The 20,741-nt window shown below is 37.9% G+C and overlaps 1 protein-coding gene and 1 pseudogene across 2 annotated transcripts in view; one reads left to right on the forward strand and one right to left on the reverse strand.

Moving 5' to 3' along the window:
• Positions 1-20,741, reverse strand: part of LOC306649862 (olfactory receptor 2AE1-like) — a 68,154-nt pseudogene that overhangs the window by 34,311 nt on the left and 13,102 nt on the right. The gene's annotated exons all lie outside the window — the stretch shown is intronic.
• LOC306649853 (cytochrome P450 3A9-like) overlaps positions 846-20,741 on the forward strand; it is a 30,923-nt gene continuing 11,027 nt past the window's right edge. The window contains exons 1-7 of the mRNA XM_079121281.1: positions 846-1,020; positions 3,542-3,635; positions 9,674-9,726; positions 11,359-11,458; positions 14,793-14,906; positions 15,351-15,439; positions 16,628-16,776. Coding sequence (XP_078977407.1) covers positions 950-1,020; positions 3,542-3,635; positions 9,674-9,726; positions 11,359-11,458; positions 14,793-14,906; positions 15,351-15,439; positions 16,628-16,776 — 670 coding nt within the window. The 5' untranslated portion in view covers positions 846-949. The remainder of the gene's footprint in view (positions 1,021-3,541; positions 3,636-9,673; positions 9,727-11,358; positions 11,459-14,792; positions 14,907-15,350; positions 15,440-16,627; positions 16,777-20,741) is intronic.

Raw genomic sequence — 20,741 nt, forward strand, 5'->3', positions numbered from 1 at the left:
TTGTAAAAAGCAAGAAAAGAGCTTTAATCAGTGTAGTGACACCGGGAAGACATGTTTTTAGGCATGTCTTCAGGTTAGGCACGTAACCTGAAGGTTTAAATAGAAGAGTCTTGGGCAAACTGTGGTCCAGTGGATCATGATCTCTTCTAGTACTGTGAGAGGGCTGCTGAGATGCCTTTATCACTTAAAGGGGGTACATTTTACTTATTGCTCAGGATGTTCATCTACCAGACCTGGAATCCTAGAAGGGGTAAGGTAGGTTCCATGAAATCATCAGACCTGTTGAGGGAACAGTTTTCTCATGGCCATCTGTCTACAAGGCTCTGCCATTACTGGAAGGAACTGAATAATAACTGAAAACTTCCAGGCACCCCTCCAGGGCTCTGAAACAAGACACTCTAAAAGCTGACCGTCGGATGTCCCTAAAATCTTGCTTCGCTCTTCAAGGGGGATGAGATAGATTAGGTAAATTTGGGGACTAATGAATTTCTTATTGCTAGTTTTTAGATGAGCATACCTTAAATGATTAACGTGTCTATGGGCAGAGTTGAGCAGTCACAGACTAAGTTACTAAAGGATACCGAATGAAGGCAGAATGCCAAGCTTTATCTTGCTTTTGGTTACCCACTGGATAGCTGCAGGCCTCAGAGTCACTGCATTTACCAAAGGCAGCTTCTTTAAGCTCCTGTTTTCAAAGGTCAGAGTAGGACAGTGCTTGATTCTTTGCCAACTGCAAAGAGGGCACTCGACCTCTCCAATTCCCACAGATGTGTGGTAGCCTTTCTACTGGCTGCAGCCCTGGCCCCACCTCCTTCTCCAGCACATAAACTGGCCTCACTGAATCATAGCTTGACATAGAAGGGACACTCTGCAGGCACAGTTCTTCAAAGGGCAGCCCACATAGCTGAAAGAAAAATTCTAAAGAGAGAACTGCTGAAGGAAAGTGGCAATGGACCTGATGCCAAAGTCTTCCATAGAGACCTGGGTCCTCCTGGCTCTCAGCCTGGTGCTCCTTTATCTGTGAGTAGCTGTCCAGCCTCCTCTCCTCTGTAACCTTGAGGTGGGAGCCTAATCAGGTTCCTACTTCCCTTATTTGTTTGGAAGATAAAAAGAGACAATGGAATTGAAATTGCTATAAACACTTAAGAGGTTCCTATTGATCTTAGGCAGATTGCTTGAGCCCCTCCCTGTCCCCAAATCCACATTCCTGTGGGTTGGGAGATGGGTGGCAATCATCTTGGGGATGATCTGATTGGCTCTGAGTTTGTACCTAGAGTAATGAACCAGGATTCAACAGATACAGCTAACAAATAAGTTATTAACACGAGCGGTGGGAACCTCACCACTTTCACGCTTTGGGAATTCTGGGAACAACCAGGATGCTTGGCTTTTGTCTCTATCTTCTGGGTTTTCTGTCTTCTGCAAAAGACATGCAGGAGGACTATCCCCTGTACCTGTGGTGATTCCTGCCCCCTCCTGCCCCCAGCACCATTTAAGCAAGGCACCAATTTCACTCAGAGTGAAATTTCCCTGGGAGGCTGACTGCACAATTCACTCTTTTCTATGAACCTCTCTTGGCACTTCCCTCCCTCCTAAAACTTCAATACACAGATCTGTTTACTTCTAAATGATCAGTGTCTAGAGCAGAGAGGATACCTGACAGAAATTTTAAGAAGTTTTACTCCTTTCTTCTGTATTTTCCTTCCTGTCTCTGGGAGATTAGTATCAGTAAAGAGATTTATCCACACCGCGCCCCCCGCCCCCAGTATAAAATCTGCTAGCAGCCTAAAAAACACCCCAAAGCCAATTTGGCTTGACTTTTTTCCCCTCTACACTCCAGCATGAAAGCATGAATCAATATCACCTAGTAGAGAAATTGCTTTTAATAATAATGGGATCCTGGCATCGCGAAGCAGAGGGAGAGAGATTACTTTGATGTATGGGGAGGAGAGATTCCGCACAGGTCATGTTTGACTTCTGCCTCAATTTCACTCTTAAGAGTAGGGAATCACAATAGCATGGAAAAGGCAAATATAGATCTCGATTTGATTCTCTAAAAGAAAAGGTACTAATTCAGAGTGTTGTGGCAACCCAGTCCTCTCTCTGATGGCATTTTCTCATGCATTGACATAGTTTAATTTTATTGTATTTAATGACAGGATTTGTACAGAATATATGAAACCTACACTGCCTTGAACATTGCTCCTCTAAAGAAGCAGTAGCAAGCTCTTACTGCAACTGTCTGGGACACATGATGGATTCTTATTTTATGTTGCATATTTTCTTCTCCATCAACAGGACAGTACCTGAACTTTGGAAGGCCCCCCTCCATGTAGCTGAAAGGAACTGCAGGGCATGTTGAGCCATTTAGACATGCCACACTTTTCTCCTCTGCCACTATGGGATCACCTTTGCAGAACTAGCTATTCTGTGGCTAAAGCAGCTGCCAAGAATCTTTCATTCACCTTTTCTTCTTTCCCTAGTCTCTCATCTTTTAGTAATGCTGGTGGGGTGGGGTTGTAGGATCCAGAATCCCCAGGCATGGGACTGTGACCATGACACATCTGAGTTCCTGGCCAGGCTGCCCAAGGGAGCACCAGCCTTCGTGGGTTTTTGTACAGAGAGAGTTGATGCATGGAGGCAATAAACAAAATGCTCTGTGATTGAGCACCTTGGTGAACATGAGTACACCTGGCTCTGTGCTGCCATCTGAGCATCACCAGTCGGAGGACGACTCAGTGAGAAGAGAAATGGCCTGGAGATGATCCCTTGACCATTCATTCCTTGCAGTAGCCCTCGGAGGACATAAGGGAAATCAGCCTTCACTATGGCTCAAGTCAACCAGATTGTCTTACAACAGATTGGGGGGGGGGGGGTCACTCAATAGGGCTCATATTTGTGTGAAGCCAAGGGGAGTCTCATTTTTTCAAAATGTCACATTTGTCATTCAATAGAAATAATACTATAACTGCTTCCAAGTATCCAGGTGAAGTCAGATTTGAAGAAGAGCTGGACGCTGAACCAGGGACATGCATAGAGAGAAGGAAAAGCATAAAAGCTTTATGACCAAATTGCAAGAAAAAATGTCATCATAGGCTCTCAGTGGGCCCTCTGTGATTGAATTGGCTTGGGTTACCCAAAATCTCATCATCAAAGTAATGTAAAAACATCAGCCCCTTTTTAGACAGGAAAATTCTACATTAAGGAAGGGTCAACATACCAAATGAAATGCCCTGGCAGAAAACCAGCCTGAACTTCTCAGGAGCACTCAAGAATGGGAATGTTTATCAAGTATGAACCCAAGAATTGGGTCCATGAAGACTCAACTTCTTTTAGCTAATCATTATGACTTTGGGGCAGGGGAGGGGTCTCTAAGTGGAGTTGGAAAGGAGAGAATGTGCTGTAGGAATTTTTGTTGTTCCATGTCACCTACAAGTTAACCTCCCTCACTGCCTGGTTCAGATTCTAAGTCAGAGACTGACCAGGAATTTAGCTACAGAAGGACAATCATGGTGATCTGGCTTTCTCTTTCACCTTATAGATATGGGACCTATTCACATGGGCTGTTTAAGAAGCTGGGAATTCCTGGGCCAACACCTCTGCCTTTCTTTGGAAATTTTCTGAGCTACCGCCAGGTGAGTGTGGTTGAGTTCTCTCTTGTTCTCCTGGGTGCGAATGCCAATTTAATTCCATCAGTAAAAATACCCTTCTTTGAAGGAAGTTCCCAGTTTTTGTTCTTTCAGAAATAATGTGCAGGCCCTACCTGACCTGGAATATGGCCAGGTTCTCCCTGGGGCTCTGTTGTCAACTCTTCAAGAGCCTCAGGAGAACAGTTCAGATCTCTGGCATATATGCATTTAATGTTCATGATGTTGTTCAGACTTCATACACATCATAATGGGATATTTAATTTTCCTGGTGCACATTTCCAGGAAGATTATATTATACGTAGTATTTGAGCAAAAAGTCTGTGAAAGAGGACATGTTAAGCACATTCAAACATTCCTATTCATAGCAAGACCTCTTGAGTATCATTTTTTTTAAAAAAAAATCCTCATGGATGTCTTTGAAACTACAGTTTATTAAGCACCCCAAGTGTTCGTGATTTGATAATATGCACATACTTAATTTCTTAATGTCTAAATTCCCTGTGGTTATTTCCATGGAACCACCCAAGTTTTACTACCCATGATATCTTTGGAGGATTTGAGAGATGAAACAAGAGCATTCTGCATTTTTTCTTATCCTCCAAAGGTAGTACCCTATGGTGCTTAGCAGGGAATAAATACGAATGAGACAGACAGTTACTATTTATGGACTTCACATAATTAACCACAAGATGAGTTTTGTTTTTCAACAAAGGCAGAATCACTTATATAAAATGAGCAGAAATTGGATGATTTAAAAATTATTAAACATTAACTGAATGGAATATAACATGTTCCACAAGAAATGTGAATTTTGGCCACACCTTCGTTGTTAACCCAGTTAGGTGTTTGACTCAGGGCTTGACTCCTGGATAGAAATTCATGATCTCTAATCCAGAAATCCAGAAGAAAGGCTGTTCTCTGCTCAGATTTCCTCTCCCAGAGACCTGAGGCTTGTTTATCAGATTCTAATTCTACAATTCTGAGACCTAATGACCGCCTGAGAATTCCATACTGCTGTTCCCTCTGGAAAAGCAATCATTTCTTCTTCACACTTCCTGGATCAACTGTTTACTAGATTGGCCCTAAGATCCACATTATTGGGGCCTCCCTTGGCATTGTGAAAACATGACCCCTGAAACTTAGCAACAGGAAGATACGTTTTTAAGTGTTAGAAGCAAAAACTGAGACCAAGTATTTAATGGGTTGACTCCCATGTGTAGGGGTGGCATCGCCCCATCTTTCCCACACTGAGCTGGAAAACTGGAAAGTGATCCATTTTGTCATTCTTCATTCATTCTTTCTCACTCAACAACATGTCTGAGAATCACTGTTATAGTTTTGGTTTCCCCCAAAAGCTTGTGTGTGAGACAATGCCAGAAAGTTCAGAAATTAAATGATCGAATTATGAGAGCCATAAGCTATTTGGTGCATTAAACCCCTGATGGTGATTAACTGGGTATAACTGTGGGCAGGTAGGGTATGGATGGAGGAGGTGGGTCACTGCCTTCGGGGCTTACATCTTGTCCCTGGTGAGTGAAGCTCTCTGTCTGCTTCCTGGTGCCATGTCCTGAGCTGCTTTCCTCCATCACACTCTTCTGCCTTGTTGTTCTGCCTCATCTCAGATCAGAGCAACAGAGTCAGCCATCTATGAACTGAGGCCTCCAAAACTGTGAGCCAGATACATTTTACCTTCTCTACGTTGTTCTTGTCAAGTCTTTTGGTCACAGCAGTGAAAAAGCCAACTAAAGCAATTACATAAGCGTGATAAACTTAAAGAGTTCACTGGTGCCTTTAACTTCCTAATTTCACTAGTATTCTAGAGACTCACGAGATAAATGAAAAATATCCAGGAAAAAAAAAAAGAGTTAAGTCTCCTTGTGAACATCCCTGGGAAACTCACTCAATTTTCCTTAGCTTTGATTTTCTCACATTCATGTGGAGGGAATAACCAAAGGTTGGCAGGATATCAGAAATAGTACATGAGCACACAAAAATGCTGCAGAAAACCAGAGTTGCTTCATATTCATATACAAGGATAACTAGTGAAACAGTGGCATGCACCAAATTCAAGGCCAGCCTGGGCAACATAGGGAACATGGCAAAACCTTGTCTCAAAAAAAAAAAAAAAAAAAAAAAAGAGGATAATTCCTTCCATATGTACAATACTTCAAGAAAATGTAAGATTGGTTGAATAAATGGAATCATGCAGTATGTGGAAAAAAAGAAAATGCAAGATTGACTATAAATTCCCTTTTCTTTTTTTTTTTTCTTTTTTTTTTTTATTGTAAACAAATGGGATACATGTTGTTTCTCTGTTTGTACATGGCGTAAAGGCATACCATTTGTGCAATCATAAATTTACATAGAGTAATGTTGTTTGATTCATTCTGTTATTTTTTCCCTTCCCCCCACCCCTCCCACCCCTCTTTACCCTCTATACAGTACTTCCTTCCTCCATACTTGCCCCCCTCCCTAACCCTAACTCTAACCCTAACACTAACCCCTCCCTCCCCCCATTATGTCTCATCACCCACTTATTAGCAATATCATTCGTCCTTTGGCTTTTTGAGATTGGCTTATCTCACTTAGCATGATATTCTCCAATTTCATCCATTTGCCTGCAAATGCCATAATTTTATCATTCTTTATGGCTGAGTAATATTCCATTGTATATATATACCACAGTTTCTTTATCCACTCATCAATTGAAGGGCATCTAGGTTGGTTCCACAGTCTGGCTATTGTGAATTGAGCAGCTATGAACATTGATGTGGCTGTATCTCTGTAGTATGCAGATTTTAAGTCCTTTGGGTATAGGCCAAGGAGTGGGATAGCTGGGTCAAATGGAGGGTCCATTCCAAGTTTTCTAAGGAATCTCCACACTGCTTTCCAGAGTGGCTGCACTAATTTGCAGCCCCACCAGCAGTGTATGAGTGTACCTTTCTCCCCACATCCTCGCCAACACCTGTTGTTGCTCGTATTCTTGATAATCGCCATTCTAATTGGGGTGAGATGGAATCTTAGGGTGGTTTTGATTTGCATTTCTCTTATTACTAGAGATGTTGAACATTTTTCCATATGTTTGTTGATTGCTTGTAGATCTTCTTCTGTGAAGTGTCTATTCATTTCCTTAGCCCATTTGTTGACGGGATTATTTGAATTCTTGGAGTAGAGTTTTTTGAGTTCTTTATAGATTCTGGAGATTAGTGCTCTATCTGAAGTATGATTGGCAAAGATATTCTCCCACTCTGTAGGCTCTTTCTTCGCATTGCTGACAGTTTCCTTTGCTGAGAGAAAGCTTTTTAGTTTGAATCTATCCCAGTGGTTGATTCTAGCTTTTATTTCTTGTGCTATGGGAGTCCTGTTAAGGAAGTCTGGTCCTAGACCAACAAGGTGAAGATTTGGACCTACTTTTTCTTCTATAATCTGCAGGGTCTCTGGTCTGACTCCGAGGTCCTTAATCCATTTTGAGTTTAGTTTTGTGCATGGTGAGAGATATGGGTTTAGTTTCATTCTGTTGCATATGGATTTCCAATTCTCCCAGCACCATTTGTTGAAGAGGCTATCTTTTCTCCATTGCATATTTTTGGCACCTTTGTCTAGTATGAGAAAATTGTATTTATTTGGGTTTGTGTCCGTGTCCTCTATTCTGTACCATTGATCTACCTTTCTATTTTGGTACCAATACCATGCCGTTTTTGTTACTATTGCTTTGTAGTAGAGTTGAAGATCTGGTATTGCAATACCCGCTGTTTCACTCTTCCTGCTAAGGATTGCTTTAGCTATTCTGGGTTTCTTATTCTTCCAGATGAATTTCATAATTGCTTGCTCTATTTCTGTAAGGTACACAATTGGGATTTTAATTGGAATTGCATTGAATTTGTATAGCACTTTAGGTAGTATGGCCATTTTGACAATATTAATTCTTCCTATCCAAGAACATGGAAGATCTTTCCATCTTCTAAGGTGTTCTTTAATTTCTTTCTTTAGTGTTGTATAGTTCTCATTGTAGAGGTCTTTCACCTCTTTTGTGAGATTGATTCCCAAGTATTTTATTTTTTTCGAGGCTATTGTGAATGGGGTAGTTTTCCTAATTTCTCTTTCTGAAGATTCATCACTTATGTATAAAAATGCGTTGGATTTATGGGCATTGATCTTGTAACCTGCTACTTTACTGAAATCACTTATGAGTTCTAAGAGTTTTCTGGTGGAATTTCCAGGTTCCTCTAAATATATAATCATGTCATCAGCGAACAGGGATAGTTTGAGTTCTTCTTTTCCAATTCGTATCCCTTTAATTTCTTTGGTTTGTCTAATTGCTATGGCCAGAGTCTCAAGAACGATGTTGAATAGATGGGGTGAAAGAGGGCATCCCTGCCTTGTTCCAGTTTTTAGGGGGAATGCTTTCAGTTTTTCACCATTTAGAATGATATTAGCCATGGGCTTAGCATAAATGGCCTTTACAATGTTAAGGAATGTTCCCACTATCCCTATTTTTTCTAGTGTTTTGAGCATGAAGGGGTGCTGTATTTTATCAAATGCTTTTTCTGCATCTATTGAAATAATCATGTGATTCTTGACTTTAAGTCTATTAATATGGTGAATTACGTTTATTGATTTCCTGATGTTGAACCAACCTTGCATCCCTGGGATGAAACCCACTTGATCATGGTGCACTATCTTTTTAATATGTTTTTGTATGCGATTTGCTAAAATTTTGTTGAGAATTTTTGCGTCGATGTTCATTAAGGATATTGGTCTGAAATTTTCTTTCCTTGATGAGTCTCTGTCTGGTTTAGGTATCAGTGTGATATTGGCTTCATAGAATGAGTTTGGGAGGGTTCCCTCCTCTTCTATTTTATGGAATACTTTGAGAAGTATTGGAATGAGCTCTTCTTTAAAGGTTTTGTAGAACTCGGCTGAGAACCCATCTGGTCCCGGACTTTTCTTTGTTGGTAGGCTTTTGATGACTTCTTCTATTTCAGTACTTGAAATTGGTCTATTTAAATTGTTTATGTACTCCTCGTTCAGTTTAGGCAATTCATATGTCTCTAGAAACCTGTTGATGTCTTCGAAATTTTCTATTTTGTTGGAGTATAGATTTTCAAAATAGCTTCTAATTATGTTTTGTATTTCCATCCTGTCTGTTGTGATATTTCCTTGTTCATTCCAAATTTTAGTGATTTGGGTTTTCTCTCGTCTTCTCTTTGTTAGTGTGGCTAAAGGTTTATCAATTTTGTTTATTTTTTCGAAGAACCAAGTATTTATTTTGTCAATTTTTTGTATTGTTTCTTTTGTTTCAATTTCATTGATTTCAGCTCTGAGTTTAACTATTTCCTGTCTTCTACTACTTTTGGTGCTGTTCTGTTCTTCTTTTTCTAGGGCTTTGAGCTGTAGTGTTAGGTTGTTTATTTGTTGAGTTTTACTTCTTTTATTAAATGCGCTCCATGAAATAAATTTCCCTCTAAGTACTGCTTTCATAGTGTCCCAGAGATTTTGATATGATGTTTCTTTGTTCTCATTTACCTCTAAGAATTTTTTAATTTCCTTCCTAATATCTTCTGTTATCCATTCATCATATAATAGCATATTGTTTAATCTCCAGATGTTGGAATAGTTTCTGTGTTTTACTCTTTCATTTATTTCTAACTTCAATCCATTATGATCTGATAGAATACATGCTAGTGTCTCTATCTTCTTGTATTTGCTAACATTAGCTTTGTGGCATAATATATGGTCTATTTTAGAGAAGGATCCATGTGCTGCTGAGAAGAAAGTGTATTCACTCTTGGTTGGATGGTATATTCTATAAATGTCCGTTAAGTCTAAATTCCCTTTTCAAATATCTTCTCTATTTTCTCTCCTTTGCCTTTGGATGTCTTAGAATAACAGCTTCCCTCGAACTTCCTGAGATGAACCATTAGTCTGATATCAAGGGATTGGAATCATTGGTCCCCCAACTAGAAGCAGGGCTCAATATATTCAAAATAACAATATAAATTCTTTTTTTTTCCTCTTCCCAGGGTATTTGGAAATATGACACCCAATGTCATAAACAGTATGGGAAAATATGGGGGTAAGTATTCTGGAAAGTTCCCTTGGGTAGACTTGTTGGGATGAGACACTGCACTGCGGGAGGGCAATGCCAGTCCAGAGCTATTATTGGGAACTAATTATCATAAAGCTTTTGAAGGCTACTCCTCCTGCCAAGGATCCTTTATGTCACCAGGTGTCAGGGTTCATGGCCAAGAACATCATACTCCTGACTTTTCTCAGGCTCTGAAGACCCTGAAGCCCTGTCCAGTGCCTGGCCACTGCCCCCTTTTCCACTTTTCCTTCCTTAGGGGTCTTTAATAATGCACAGGAGGCATTACTTCAGGCCCTTCTAATATGTGCACCATGCATGGCTTTATCTCCTTACAAGATAGTCACTTTGATTAAAAGTCAAAACACCTTTATATAAATTTGGGCCTTATTATGTGCATTTGAAAGAAAAGATGAGAGAAAGAGATAAAGAGAATGGGAAATGATTTGTCCTCTGCTTTCTTTTATTTTAACTTTCTCTGCAAGTATAACGTCTTCAGGGGGTTTCATTTCTTTTTAATTGTCAGTTAGAAGTTTTCAATAGAAGTGTATACAATGATCTCTTTGCCGACCTCATTCCACTGACCTTGAAGAATGGATGTCCAGTACATTTAAACTGCTGTGTTCCCCATGGGCTTATGTACTTCATGATCTGGTAGGGTGAAATTCAGCTTATTTTATCAGCTGTTTCCTTAATGATATTTGGTGAAAGCAGCTCAAGAGGTATTACTGTTGTTCTTGCATACTGTAAGCAAGTGGGAGAAGGCTTTGCCTCATCCTACCTCTTCACATTTTCTCATCAAGTCCTCAAAAACTGCAGAGCTGGCCACAGCATCCTGCCTAATGGCATGGCCCATACAGGCCATGTGGTCAAGTGGAAAGAGCCCACAGGGCTGAATCTTCACTGATACAACCCTGTCTGTCTCTTGCATCTTAAGCAATTGTAAAGACTTAATAATTTACTTGCCTTCCGTTTTTCACTACTCTAATACCCTTTCACAGCAAAAGAAACAATCAACAACCTGAAGAGAGAACCTACAAAAGGGGAGAACATCTTTGCCACCAGCACCTCAGATAGGACATTAATTTACAGGATATACAGAGAACTCAAAAAGCTTAACACCAAAACAAAACAAAACAAAACAAAAACAAAGAACCCAATCAATAAATGGGCAAAGGAACTGAACAGACCCTTCTCAAAAGAAGAAATACAAATTGTCAATGAACATATGAAAAAGTGTTCAACATATCTAGCAATTAGAGAAATGCAAATGAAAACTATACTTATTATGAAATATTTTTAAATACAAAAATTATTGAGAATGGAATAGAAAATACATACGCACCATTTAGACTTATCTGACCAGGCTCTCCTTATGAAAAACATTTTCATCTTTCAATATCTCTTCCCTGCTTCAGCTACATGACCTTCATTTTCGGAAGACCAGAGTGGCTTCTATGGCCAGAATCTTGCTGTGTATCATCACCTAACTTGTATCTGGTGTCAGTGTGCATTGTACAGTTAGGCATATAGATTATGGAACATCAGTCTGAATTCCTGGGTGTCACTCTAACCACAGAATCTGGCCTGGTAGGTTCAATCAGCTCTTCTTTCCCAATATAGGTTGTATAATGGTCGACAGCCTGTGTTGGTTATTGCGGATCCAGAGATGATCAAAATAGTGCTGGTGAAAGAAAATTATTCTGTTTTCACAAACCGTCCGGTAAGCATTCATTTTTTAAAATACAAATATTTATTGATTAAATTTGTGTCTTGAAGTCATTATAGCTTCACAGAAAGTTGCTCCAAAAAATGTACAGGGACGTTTCATATGCCTTTTCTCCTGTTTTTCCAGTCGTCATGTTTTGCTTACCTATGAATATAGTATATTCCTGTTACTACAGTAACCAGAAATTGACATTGATACAATCCACAGAACTTATTTAGATTGCACCAGTTTTATGTGCCCTTGCACATGTGTGTAAATATGTACATCTGTGCAAATTTGCTACTGTGGATAGATTCATGTAACCACCAGCTCAGTCAAGATAAAGTTTTCCCCAAGTCTCCCTCTTGCTAGTCTTTTAGAGTCTTGTCTTTTACTCTTAACAAGTTCTTCATAAGAGCAAATACTGTCTTATTTGGAGGAGGCTAATACAACAATATTTCCTTCTATGGATTGTGCTTTTGGCATAATATCTCAAAATTCTTTGCCTCTGACTTCTATGTTGTTCTTGTTTCTCTCCTAAAAGTTATAGACCTTTATGCTTTACATTTCTTTTGAAAACTTTTCCATTCAATGGGTGGACAGCTCTTACTGAATAACATTTTTATGAATAGCATTATTGACATTCTTTATCAAAAACCATCATTCTTAGGAAAATGAAAGTCATCAAAGATAATTAGCAGAATAATATTGTCTCTCCTGAAGAGAGTCAGAGCAGGATTATAATACAACTTCCTTTTTTTAAAGTGTAATCTAAAATATTCAATAGCAAGTTTAAAATCTATTTCGTCTTCATTTTATGAATCAATCATGACCTAGTTCTACGTGAGAACTTAAAGTTACTTTAATATTGTTGAACCAAACTCCTCAATGCAGACATTTGTTAATCCCATTCTGGACTTTAAGAGAATGCATTGCTTTTTTGAGCATTATACACTTTACATTTAACTCTATGATCTATGTTGTGTTTTGTTGTTAGAACATGAGGCGATATTTTGTTTTTGTTTTGTTGTCTTGTTTGTTGGCCTGTGGCTGTCCAGTTGTTCCAGCCTCATCTTTAGAAAGACTATCTTCCCTCTGATGAATCATGTTTGCACCACAGTCAAGCATCAGCTCAGCCTGTTAGGGTGGGTCTATTTCTCACTCTGTTTTATTGATCATTGTGTCTGTCCCCTACCAACACCAGGCTGTGTCTTTGTAGCTACACAGTGAATCTTAAGGTAACATAGAGTGGTTCCTCCTGAAACCAGAGACATTTCTGACCCAGTGACAGCAGACACAGAACAGTATAGAGGGTGTGCGAATATGCAGGTCAGGGGAGCAGTCTGCTCATGCACAAAGAGAGACATGGTACTGATCTAGAGTGTCAGTCTGGCTCCAACAAAGGACAGAAAGTACATGACTTTTATGACATCAACAGGGGCAGAGTCCCAGTCTCTTGATGTCATCACACACAGAGGGGGACTCGAGTTGTGCCTGTGCTCTTCTCTCCAATGGTGACTCTCATTACCATCTTGAGTCCCTACCTTGGGCGGGGGGGTGACCATGTTAATAAAACAGAGGTCAGGACAAGTTACCATCTTAACTCTTCTCTGCATGCATTTACCCCTCACTTCCAGGAGTTGTGCCACATCATCTGGGGGAGTTCCTACTATTATTCTCAGAACAGGACAGACTAGTGCCCTGTCTCAGTGGGTTTTAGTCTAGTGACCCTGTCTTGCCACTCTCTGGCTTATTCATGTTTCTGCTGACCACATAGCCTCAGAATGCTGAGCTCACTTCTCAACCTCCTGTCTCCTGGTGTGTTCAATTAGCATTTAGAGACTAGTCCACTTTTTAACTCCTAGTTTTCTGTTATGTTTGTTAACTTCCTAAGACTGAAAGTCGGTTTGTCTGTCTCACTCCTACTTTATGTATTTTGGTTCTTTACTTTTTCATACAAATTTGGAATAAGTTTGTCTGCAAAAACACTTGGCAAGATTTTGATAAGAATTGAATCAGATCTATAGATTAATTTGGAGGAAATTTGTAGCTTTACTGGGTTGAATCTTTCAATCCATGGATATAGTACACCTCTCCATTGCTTGATAGTTTCTTTTATCTCTTTGATCAACATTTTGTAGTTTTCAGCATAGCAATTCTGTACACATTTTTGTATCTATTCATAATGCGTTTCATTTTCTTTGAAGTGACTGTGAATAGTATTGTGTTTTTAACTGATTTTCATATTTCCCTTGTTGTTATATAGAAATGTAGCTGACTTTGCATGCTAATCCTCTATCTTACAACCTTGGTGAACTCATTTATTAGTTCTAGAAGTTTTTTTTTAATATATTCTTTGAGATTTTCCACATTGATAATTTAGTCACCTGAAAATAGGGTCACTTCTGGTTTCTTCCTCTCCAATTTACATGCCTTTAAAAAATCTTGTCCTATTGCTCTAGTGAGGACTTATAGTATGGTAATATTGAATAAAGGTGATAAAAGTGGACAACTTTAAATTGTTACTGATCTTAGGGGGAAATATTCCTTATTTCACAGTGTTATGTTAGCTGAGGTTTTTTTTTTTTTTTTAGTATGTAGAGGCTCTTTATCAAGTAGAAGTTTTCTTCTCTTCCTAGTGTTTTTGAGTTTTCATCATAAATGAGCATTGGATGTATCCATTTATAAACAAAATATAGTATTGAAAGTTGGAAGACAGTTTCAAGCAGATTGGTTTGACAGGCCAGTCTCAAGCTGGGAAACATAATTATCTTTCCTTTTCTTTCTGTCCCTCTATGCATGTGTGGTGGGGGATGATTAAAAGAAAAGGACTTCCATATAATTGCATTATTTTTTCAGAATTGCAACTAAGTTCCTAATCTTTTAAGTTATTAACTATTATTGTTTTAAATGACCATATCCTGGCACCCCATTTGTAAGAAATTCATGCTGTACATATATGTAAAAGCATAACTGGTCTAGGGCAATATAGTTTTCCAAGGCCATCTGGATGGCTGTCATCAATAATTTCCTAATCTGGGCTGCCTGCGTAGGATGCAGTAGGTCATAATGTTCTCTGTCCTCTGGAAGAACAGTTTCCCTACCTTTGCATTTAAACAGCAGCTGTAACATAAATACTGAAATTGCATCTGGTGGCTGGGCACTTCCTCTACCCTCACAGGAGATGAGGAATTTGGGATGTTTACTGAGCATCAAGCACAGGGCCAGCCACCTAGTTGACAGTCAATAAATAACTGTTTAAAAAGTTATGCCTGTTTAACAAGTTTTCTACAATGTGGAGACCTCCAAAACTTACCTCATACAAATTGTCTTTTTCTTTGAACTTCAGATATTTGGTCCACTGGGACTAATGGAAAAAGCTATCTTTGCAGCAAAGGATGAAGATTGGAAGAGACTTCGAGCTTTGCTGTCACCAGCATTCTCCAGTGGGAAACTCAAGGAGGTAAGAAATGAAGAGGACTTTAATTAGAAATTTAAATAAGGATTTGAGGCTAAGAAGAAAGTGAGAACATCATCACTTTCCAAAGGATGTTTCACTGAATTTGAAATCACTAATTTAAAAAAAAAAAAAACAACTAAAAGTGAATAGCAGAATGATCAAAAGAGTAGAGGGAAGAGAATGGAGGGAAGGAAGAAGAGAGAGAAAGGGGAAGTAGTGGGGACTGAATTAAACAAATGACTTTTCCATGCTTTTATAATTATGTCAAAATGAATCCCATTGTTATGTATAAATAAAAAACAACTAATTAAAATCTTAAAAATGATCTTTTGTCTTTATGTCCCAGAAGAGATATCACCTGATTCATTATAAATATCTCATACTTCTTCATGGCCTCAGGGACTTGATTCTCCTCATTAATATGGGTGGCGTGTGTTTTTTACTTAGATGTTCTCCATCATTAACCAATATGGAGATTCATTGGTGAAGTACCTGAGCCAGGAAGTGAAGAAAAGCAAGACTGTCACCATAAAGGAGTAAGTAGCATGGCAGCTCTGGAGTTCTGAACTCTGTTTTAAGACATTCTGGCAGCAACTGAAATTACCACTGTTGAGTTACCCCACCCCCAACCAGACAAAGGTAAGTGTGTGGTGTCACACATGCAATGGGCCACCCTGGAGAGGCTCCCAGGAGAAGGTAGGGCAACTGGGACAGCTGTGTATAGGAGCCAGAATTAGTTTATCTGCTTGATTGTCAATGCAGATATTATGTAAGTCAAAATTCATATTTTACAATGAAGGACCACTCAAAAGTTGAGCAAAGAGCGTAGGGAATGTTGGATGGGGGGAAGTGTCTGGTATGTATTCAACAGGGATAGAAAGGTACCATGCGGGCTATGGAACAACTTAAATCTCTTCATGGTTGCACTGAGAATATCAGCAAAATACAAAATATTAAATGTTCCCACCACTCCTTCCTCCAGTCTCAACAGAGATAAGGTCCTGAAAGGATACAGGTACATGGTTGTATAAGGTGGGACATTTTGACTTATGCAGCAGCCACTGAGACTGTCCTGGGAAACTCAGGAAATATGTTCACCACACTGTGGAATCATCCAAGCACATTTGGAGGAGATTTTATATGTTTTTAACTGGGGATATTCTTACTTGTTCCCTTTTGCAGGACTCTGCCTGTGGGGCAACCTCAGGTCCTGGAGTTCAGGAGAGCACATCTCCCTGCAGTGGGTGTAGAGAAGGAGGGACAATGTTCCTGCCTCTCAGAACAGGGTGTTGCTGATAAGTCATGTGCTGGAGAGGAATCAGCTCTGGGCACAGACTATGCTTAGGCAGGACCTAGATCAAGATCGCCTTTCTTCAAGCCCCTAGTAAGAGTCAGTTATTCCATCCTGGTCCTGCTGAAGCTCCGTATTTAAATATCTGTTATCCACACTCCACTTATTGCTGTAATTTGTCTAATGATGAGTCTCTCTCTGTGACTGAGTTCCTTGAGCTCAGAAGTGAGTCTAACTCACCCTAGTGTCCCTGACTCCCCTAGTACCAAGGCAGCTACCTCCATGGTATGTGATGGGAGCATGCACTAGTCATTCAATCAACAGATAGTTCTGACAGCATGTGGATCTCTGCTGTCCCACTTCTTTCTGCATGTGTAGCAGAAGGAGGTGAAAGTAGTGCAGATTTAAATTTTCCATGTCTTTCTTTACTCAGAGTCTTTGGGGCCTACAGCATGGACGTGATCACTAGCACATCCTTTGGAGTGAATATTGATTCCCTCAACAATCCACAAGATCCCTTTGTGGAAAAAGTCAAGACAATTGGAAATTCAGACATCTTCAGTCCACTTTTTCTTATAATTAGTATGTGGAATACTGTTTCTTTTTCTCTTTTAAAATGACAACTTTATTAAGGTATCATTTACAATACTATGTAATTCACCCCCTTAAAATGTAAAATTCCATAATTTTTAGCATGTTAAAAGATACATGCAGCCATCGCCATTGTCAAAATTCAGAAAACTCATTATCTTTTAATTGTTAGTTTCCAAAATCCTTTACCCTAAACAAAGACTACTCTTTTTCTGTTTCTGTAGTTTTGTGTATTCTGGACACATTATAAAAATGGAGTCATGTAATATGTGGTCTTTTGTGATGCAAAATGTTATCATTTAGCATTTTGTTTTCAAGTGAAATATATATCACTACTTCATATTTTATGGCCAAATAATGTTCCATGGTATAGATATACCACAATTTGGTTATCCATTTGCCAACTGATAGACATTTGGGTTATTTCCACCTTTGGGTTATTGTGAATAGTGCTGTTATGACCATTTGTGTGAAACTTCTTTGCGAACTCCAGTTTTCAATTTCTTCTGGATGTACACTCAGGAGTGAAATTGCTGGCTTATAAAATAATTCTGTGTTTCACTTAGCAAAGAACTGCCAAACTGTTTTCCATAATAGCTGCACCATTTTACATTCTCACCAAAAATGTATGAGAGTTCCAATTACTTCACATCTTTTCTAACACTTGATGTTTCCATCTCTGTTTTGGACATTGTAGTGGATGTAAGATGGCATCTTGAGTGGTTTCGATTTGCATTTTCCTGTTAGTTACTGATACTGAGCAATGTTAGCCACCTTTTAATTTGTTCTTTTTAGTTACACATGACAGTAGAGTACATTTTGACATATTTATACAAACATGGAGTACATCTTATTCTAATTAGGATCCCAGTCTTGTGGATGTAAGTGAGGTGGAGATTCACTGTGGTGAATTCATCTATGTACACAGAAAAGTGAAGTCAGATTCACTACTTTTAAGAGTTCTCCATGTCCTTTGTCTATATATACCTGAAGCATTTGTCTTTCTGTCTTAAGGCTTAAGAATTCTATCGGTGCGATTCTGCACCATGTACAACCAGATGAAGGAGAAGTTGTGTTCCGTTTGTGTATGATGTGTCAAAATATATTCTAATGTCACATATCACTAACTAGAACAAATTAAAAATAAAAGGAAAAAAATTTAAATAAATAATTTTATTGAAAAAATATATTCTTTACACAGTTCTTATTAGATTATGATTTGAAACAGGTTTGTCCTGTTCCATAGATGCCTTTTTTTAAAAAAATCTATTTATTTATTTATTTTTTAATGAGGATTGAACCCAGTGCCTCACACATGCTAGGCAAGCGCTCTATCACTGAGCCACAACCCTAGCCCTCTCTGTACTTCTTTAAAAAAAATAATTTATTTATTATGATTCATTGTAAACAAATGGAGTACAACTTGTTTCTCTAGTTATACATGAAGTAGAGTCATACCATTTGTGTAATCATACATGCACATAGGGTGTACAGATGCCTTTTTACATTCTTTTTTTTTTTTTTTTTTTTTTGTGGTGCTGGGGATCAAACTCAGGGACTTGTGCTTGCAAAGCAAGCACTCTACTGACTGAGCTATCTCCCCAGCCCCCTTTTCACATTCTTGATATTGTCCTTTGAAGCACAAAAATTTTAGTTTTTTACATTTTATTCACATCATGGGAGCTACTACACACTCCAACCATTGAAATGAATGAACTGGATTTCAAAATATTAAAATGTATTAATCTTAAAGCTGTAAAGTTGACAAAAGAAAGCAATTTATAGAAGATGCATGCAATATGATGTCATTTATATAAATGTTAAAAACAAGTCATTTATATAAATGTTAAAAACAACATGTGATATAAACTTACATTTGTATGATGTACAATTTATGTATATTCCTTTTATTGTTTGTGCTTTAAGTATCAAATCTAAGAATACACTGAGGCCATATGGAGTTACACATTTTTTATGGTTTTCTACTGAGAACTGTATAGTTTTAGCTCTTATATTTAGGACTTTCAGCCATTTTGCATTAAATTCTACATACAGGGTCAGGTAAGGACAGCACTTTATTCTTTTGCATGCGTCTATCCAGTTGTTTCAGCTCCATTTTTTGAAGAGTGTCTGTGGCATCTTTCTCAACATTCCATGAGAATTTATTTCTGGACTCTAAATCCTATTCCATTCATCTATATGTTTACCCATCTGCCAGGACCACATTTCATTTTTGTTTTGTGGTAAGTTTTGAGATCAAGAAATGTGAGTCCTACAACTTTAATCTTGTTTCTCAAGATCGTTTTGGCTATTCTGGGTCCCTTTAAATTCCATATGAATTTTAAATCAATTTGTAATTTCTAACAAAGAAACCAGCTAAGATTCTGTTACAAAGTGCATTCGACTCTGCAAATCAAGAGGATAGTCATTTTGACAATATTAAGTTTTCTGATCCATGAACCTGGGATGTTTTTTCTAGTCATGTAGATCCTCTTTGATTTATTTCAACCATGTTTGGTAGTTATTATTGTGCCTGTTTTGCATTTTTGTTAAATCGATTCCTAAGTATTTTATTCTTTTCAATGATATCGTAAATGGAATTATTTCCTTTATTTCTTAATTTCTCTTTTAGATTGCTTATTACAGTGTATAGAAATACAGTTTATTTTTGTATACTGATCTTGTGTCCTAAAATGCTGGTGAATTTATTATTATTTAAAATACTTGAGGAGAAGTGGTAAGAGAGTGATGCTTGTCATGTTTCTGATTTTGGATGAAACTATTAAGTTATTAAGCTACAGGTTTTCATAGGTATCAGGTTTGAGAAATTCCATCTATTTCTACTTTTTTTTCAGTAGAAGTTCTACTTTATTGAGTGTTTTATCCCAAAAGGATGGTTTTGAGGTATTTGGGGGTTTGTTTTTGTTTTTGTTTTTTTTTGTTTTTGGTTTGGTTTTTGTCAAATGCTTTTTCTGCATCTATTGAAAAAAATCCTCATGCGTTTACTTTTTATTTCATTCATATGGTGTATTACACAATTTTTTCTGTGTTATCTTTGCTTGGTGTTAGTATTAGGGTAATGCTGGTCTTTCAGAATATATTTAGAAGTTCTCTTTCTCTTTATTTTGGAAGTGTTTGTGAATAATTGGTATTCTTTATTTCATAGACTCTACCATTGAAACAATCTATATCTGAGATTTTATTTGTGAATAATTTTCTATTACTAATTCAGTATCTTTACATGTTACAAATCTATTCAGTTGTGTATTTACTTCTCAATCAATTTCTGTAGTCTGTGTCTTTAAGGATTTTGTGTCATCTAAGTTATGTGATTTACATAATTAGTCTAACAATCAAATTGTTAGAATTCTTTTATAATCCTTTTCCAATGTTAGTAATTTCTCCTTTCATTTCACATGCTATTGATTTCATTCATCTCTTTTTAAATATTTATTTTAATATGTATGAATTATGCATATGAATGGGGTTCTGTGTGATGTTTCAACACATGCATATAGCATATACAAATGAAATACAGCCTTTCTTTATCCACTCTCCCCCATGACCCTTTCCAACCTTTAATAATCACTATTATACATTCATGTCAACCTTTTTAGAGTCCACATATGAGAAGGAATATATGGTACTCATTGTGATGTGTCCAGTTTAGTTTATAAAGTGAATGTCCTCTAATTCCATCCTTATTTGCTACAAAAGACAGGATTTTATTCTTCTTTATGAATGAGTGTTCTGTTGTGCACATAGATGTGTGTGTGCATACATATATATATATATGTATGTATATCACACATATATATCACATTTTCTTTACCCATTCATGCATTGATGGACACCTAGATTAAATGCACATCTCAGTTCTTGAGAATAGTACAGCAATAAATCTGAATGTACAGATGTTCCAACCATTCAGATGAAAAATAGACTAATATAAAATA

This window comes from Sciurus vulgaris, assembly GCF_902686455.1.
Source record: "Sciurus vulgaris genome assembly, chromosome: 18".
NCBI lineage: Eukaryota > Metazoa > Chordata > Mammalia > Rodentia > Sciuridae > Sciurus > Sciurus vulgaris.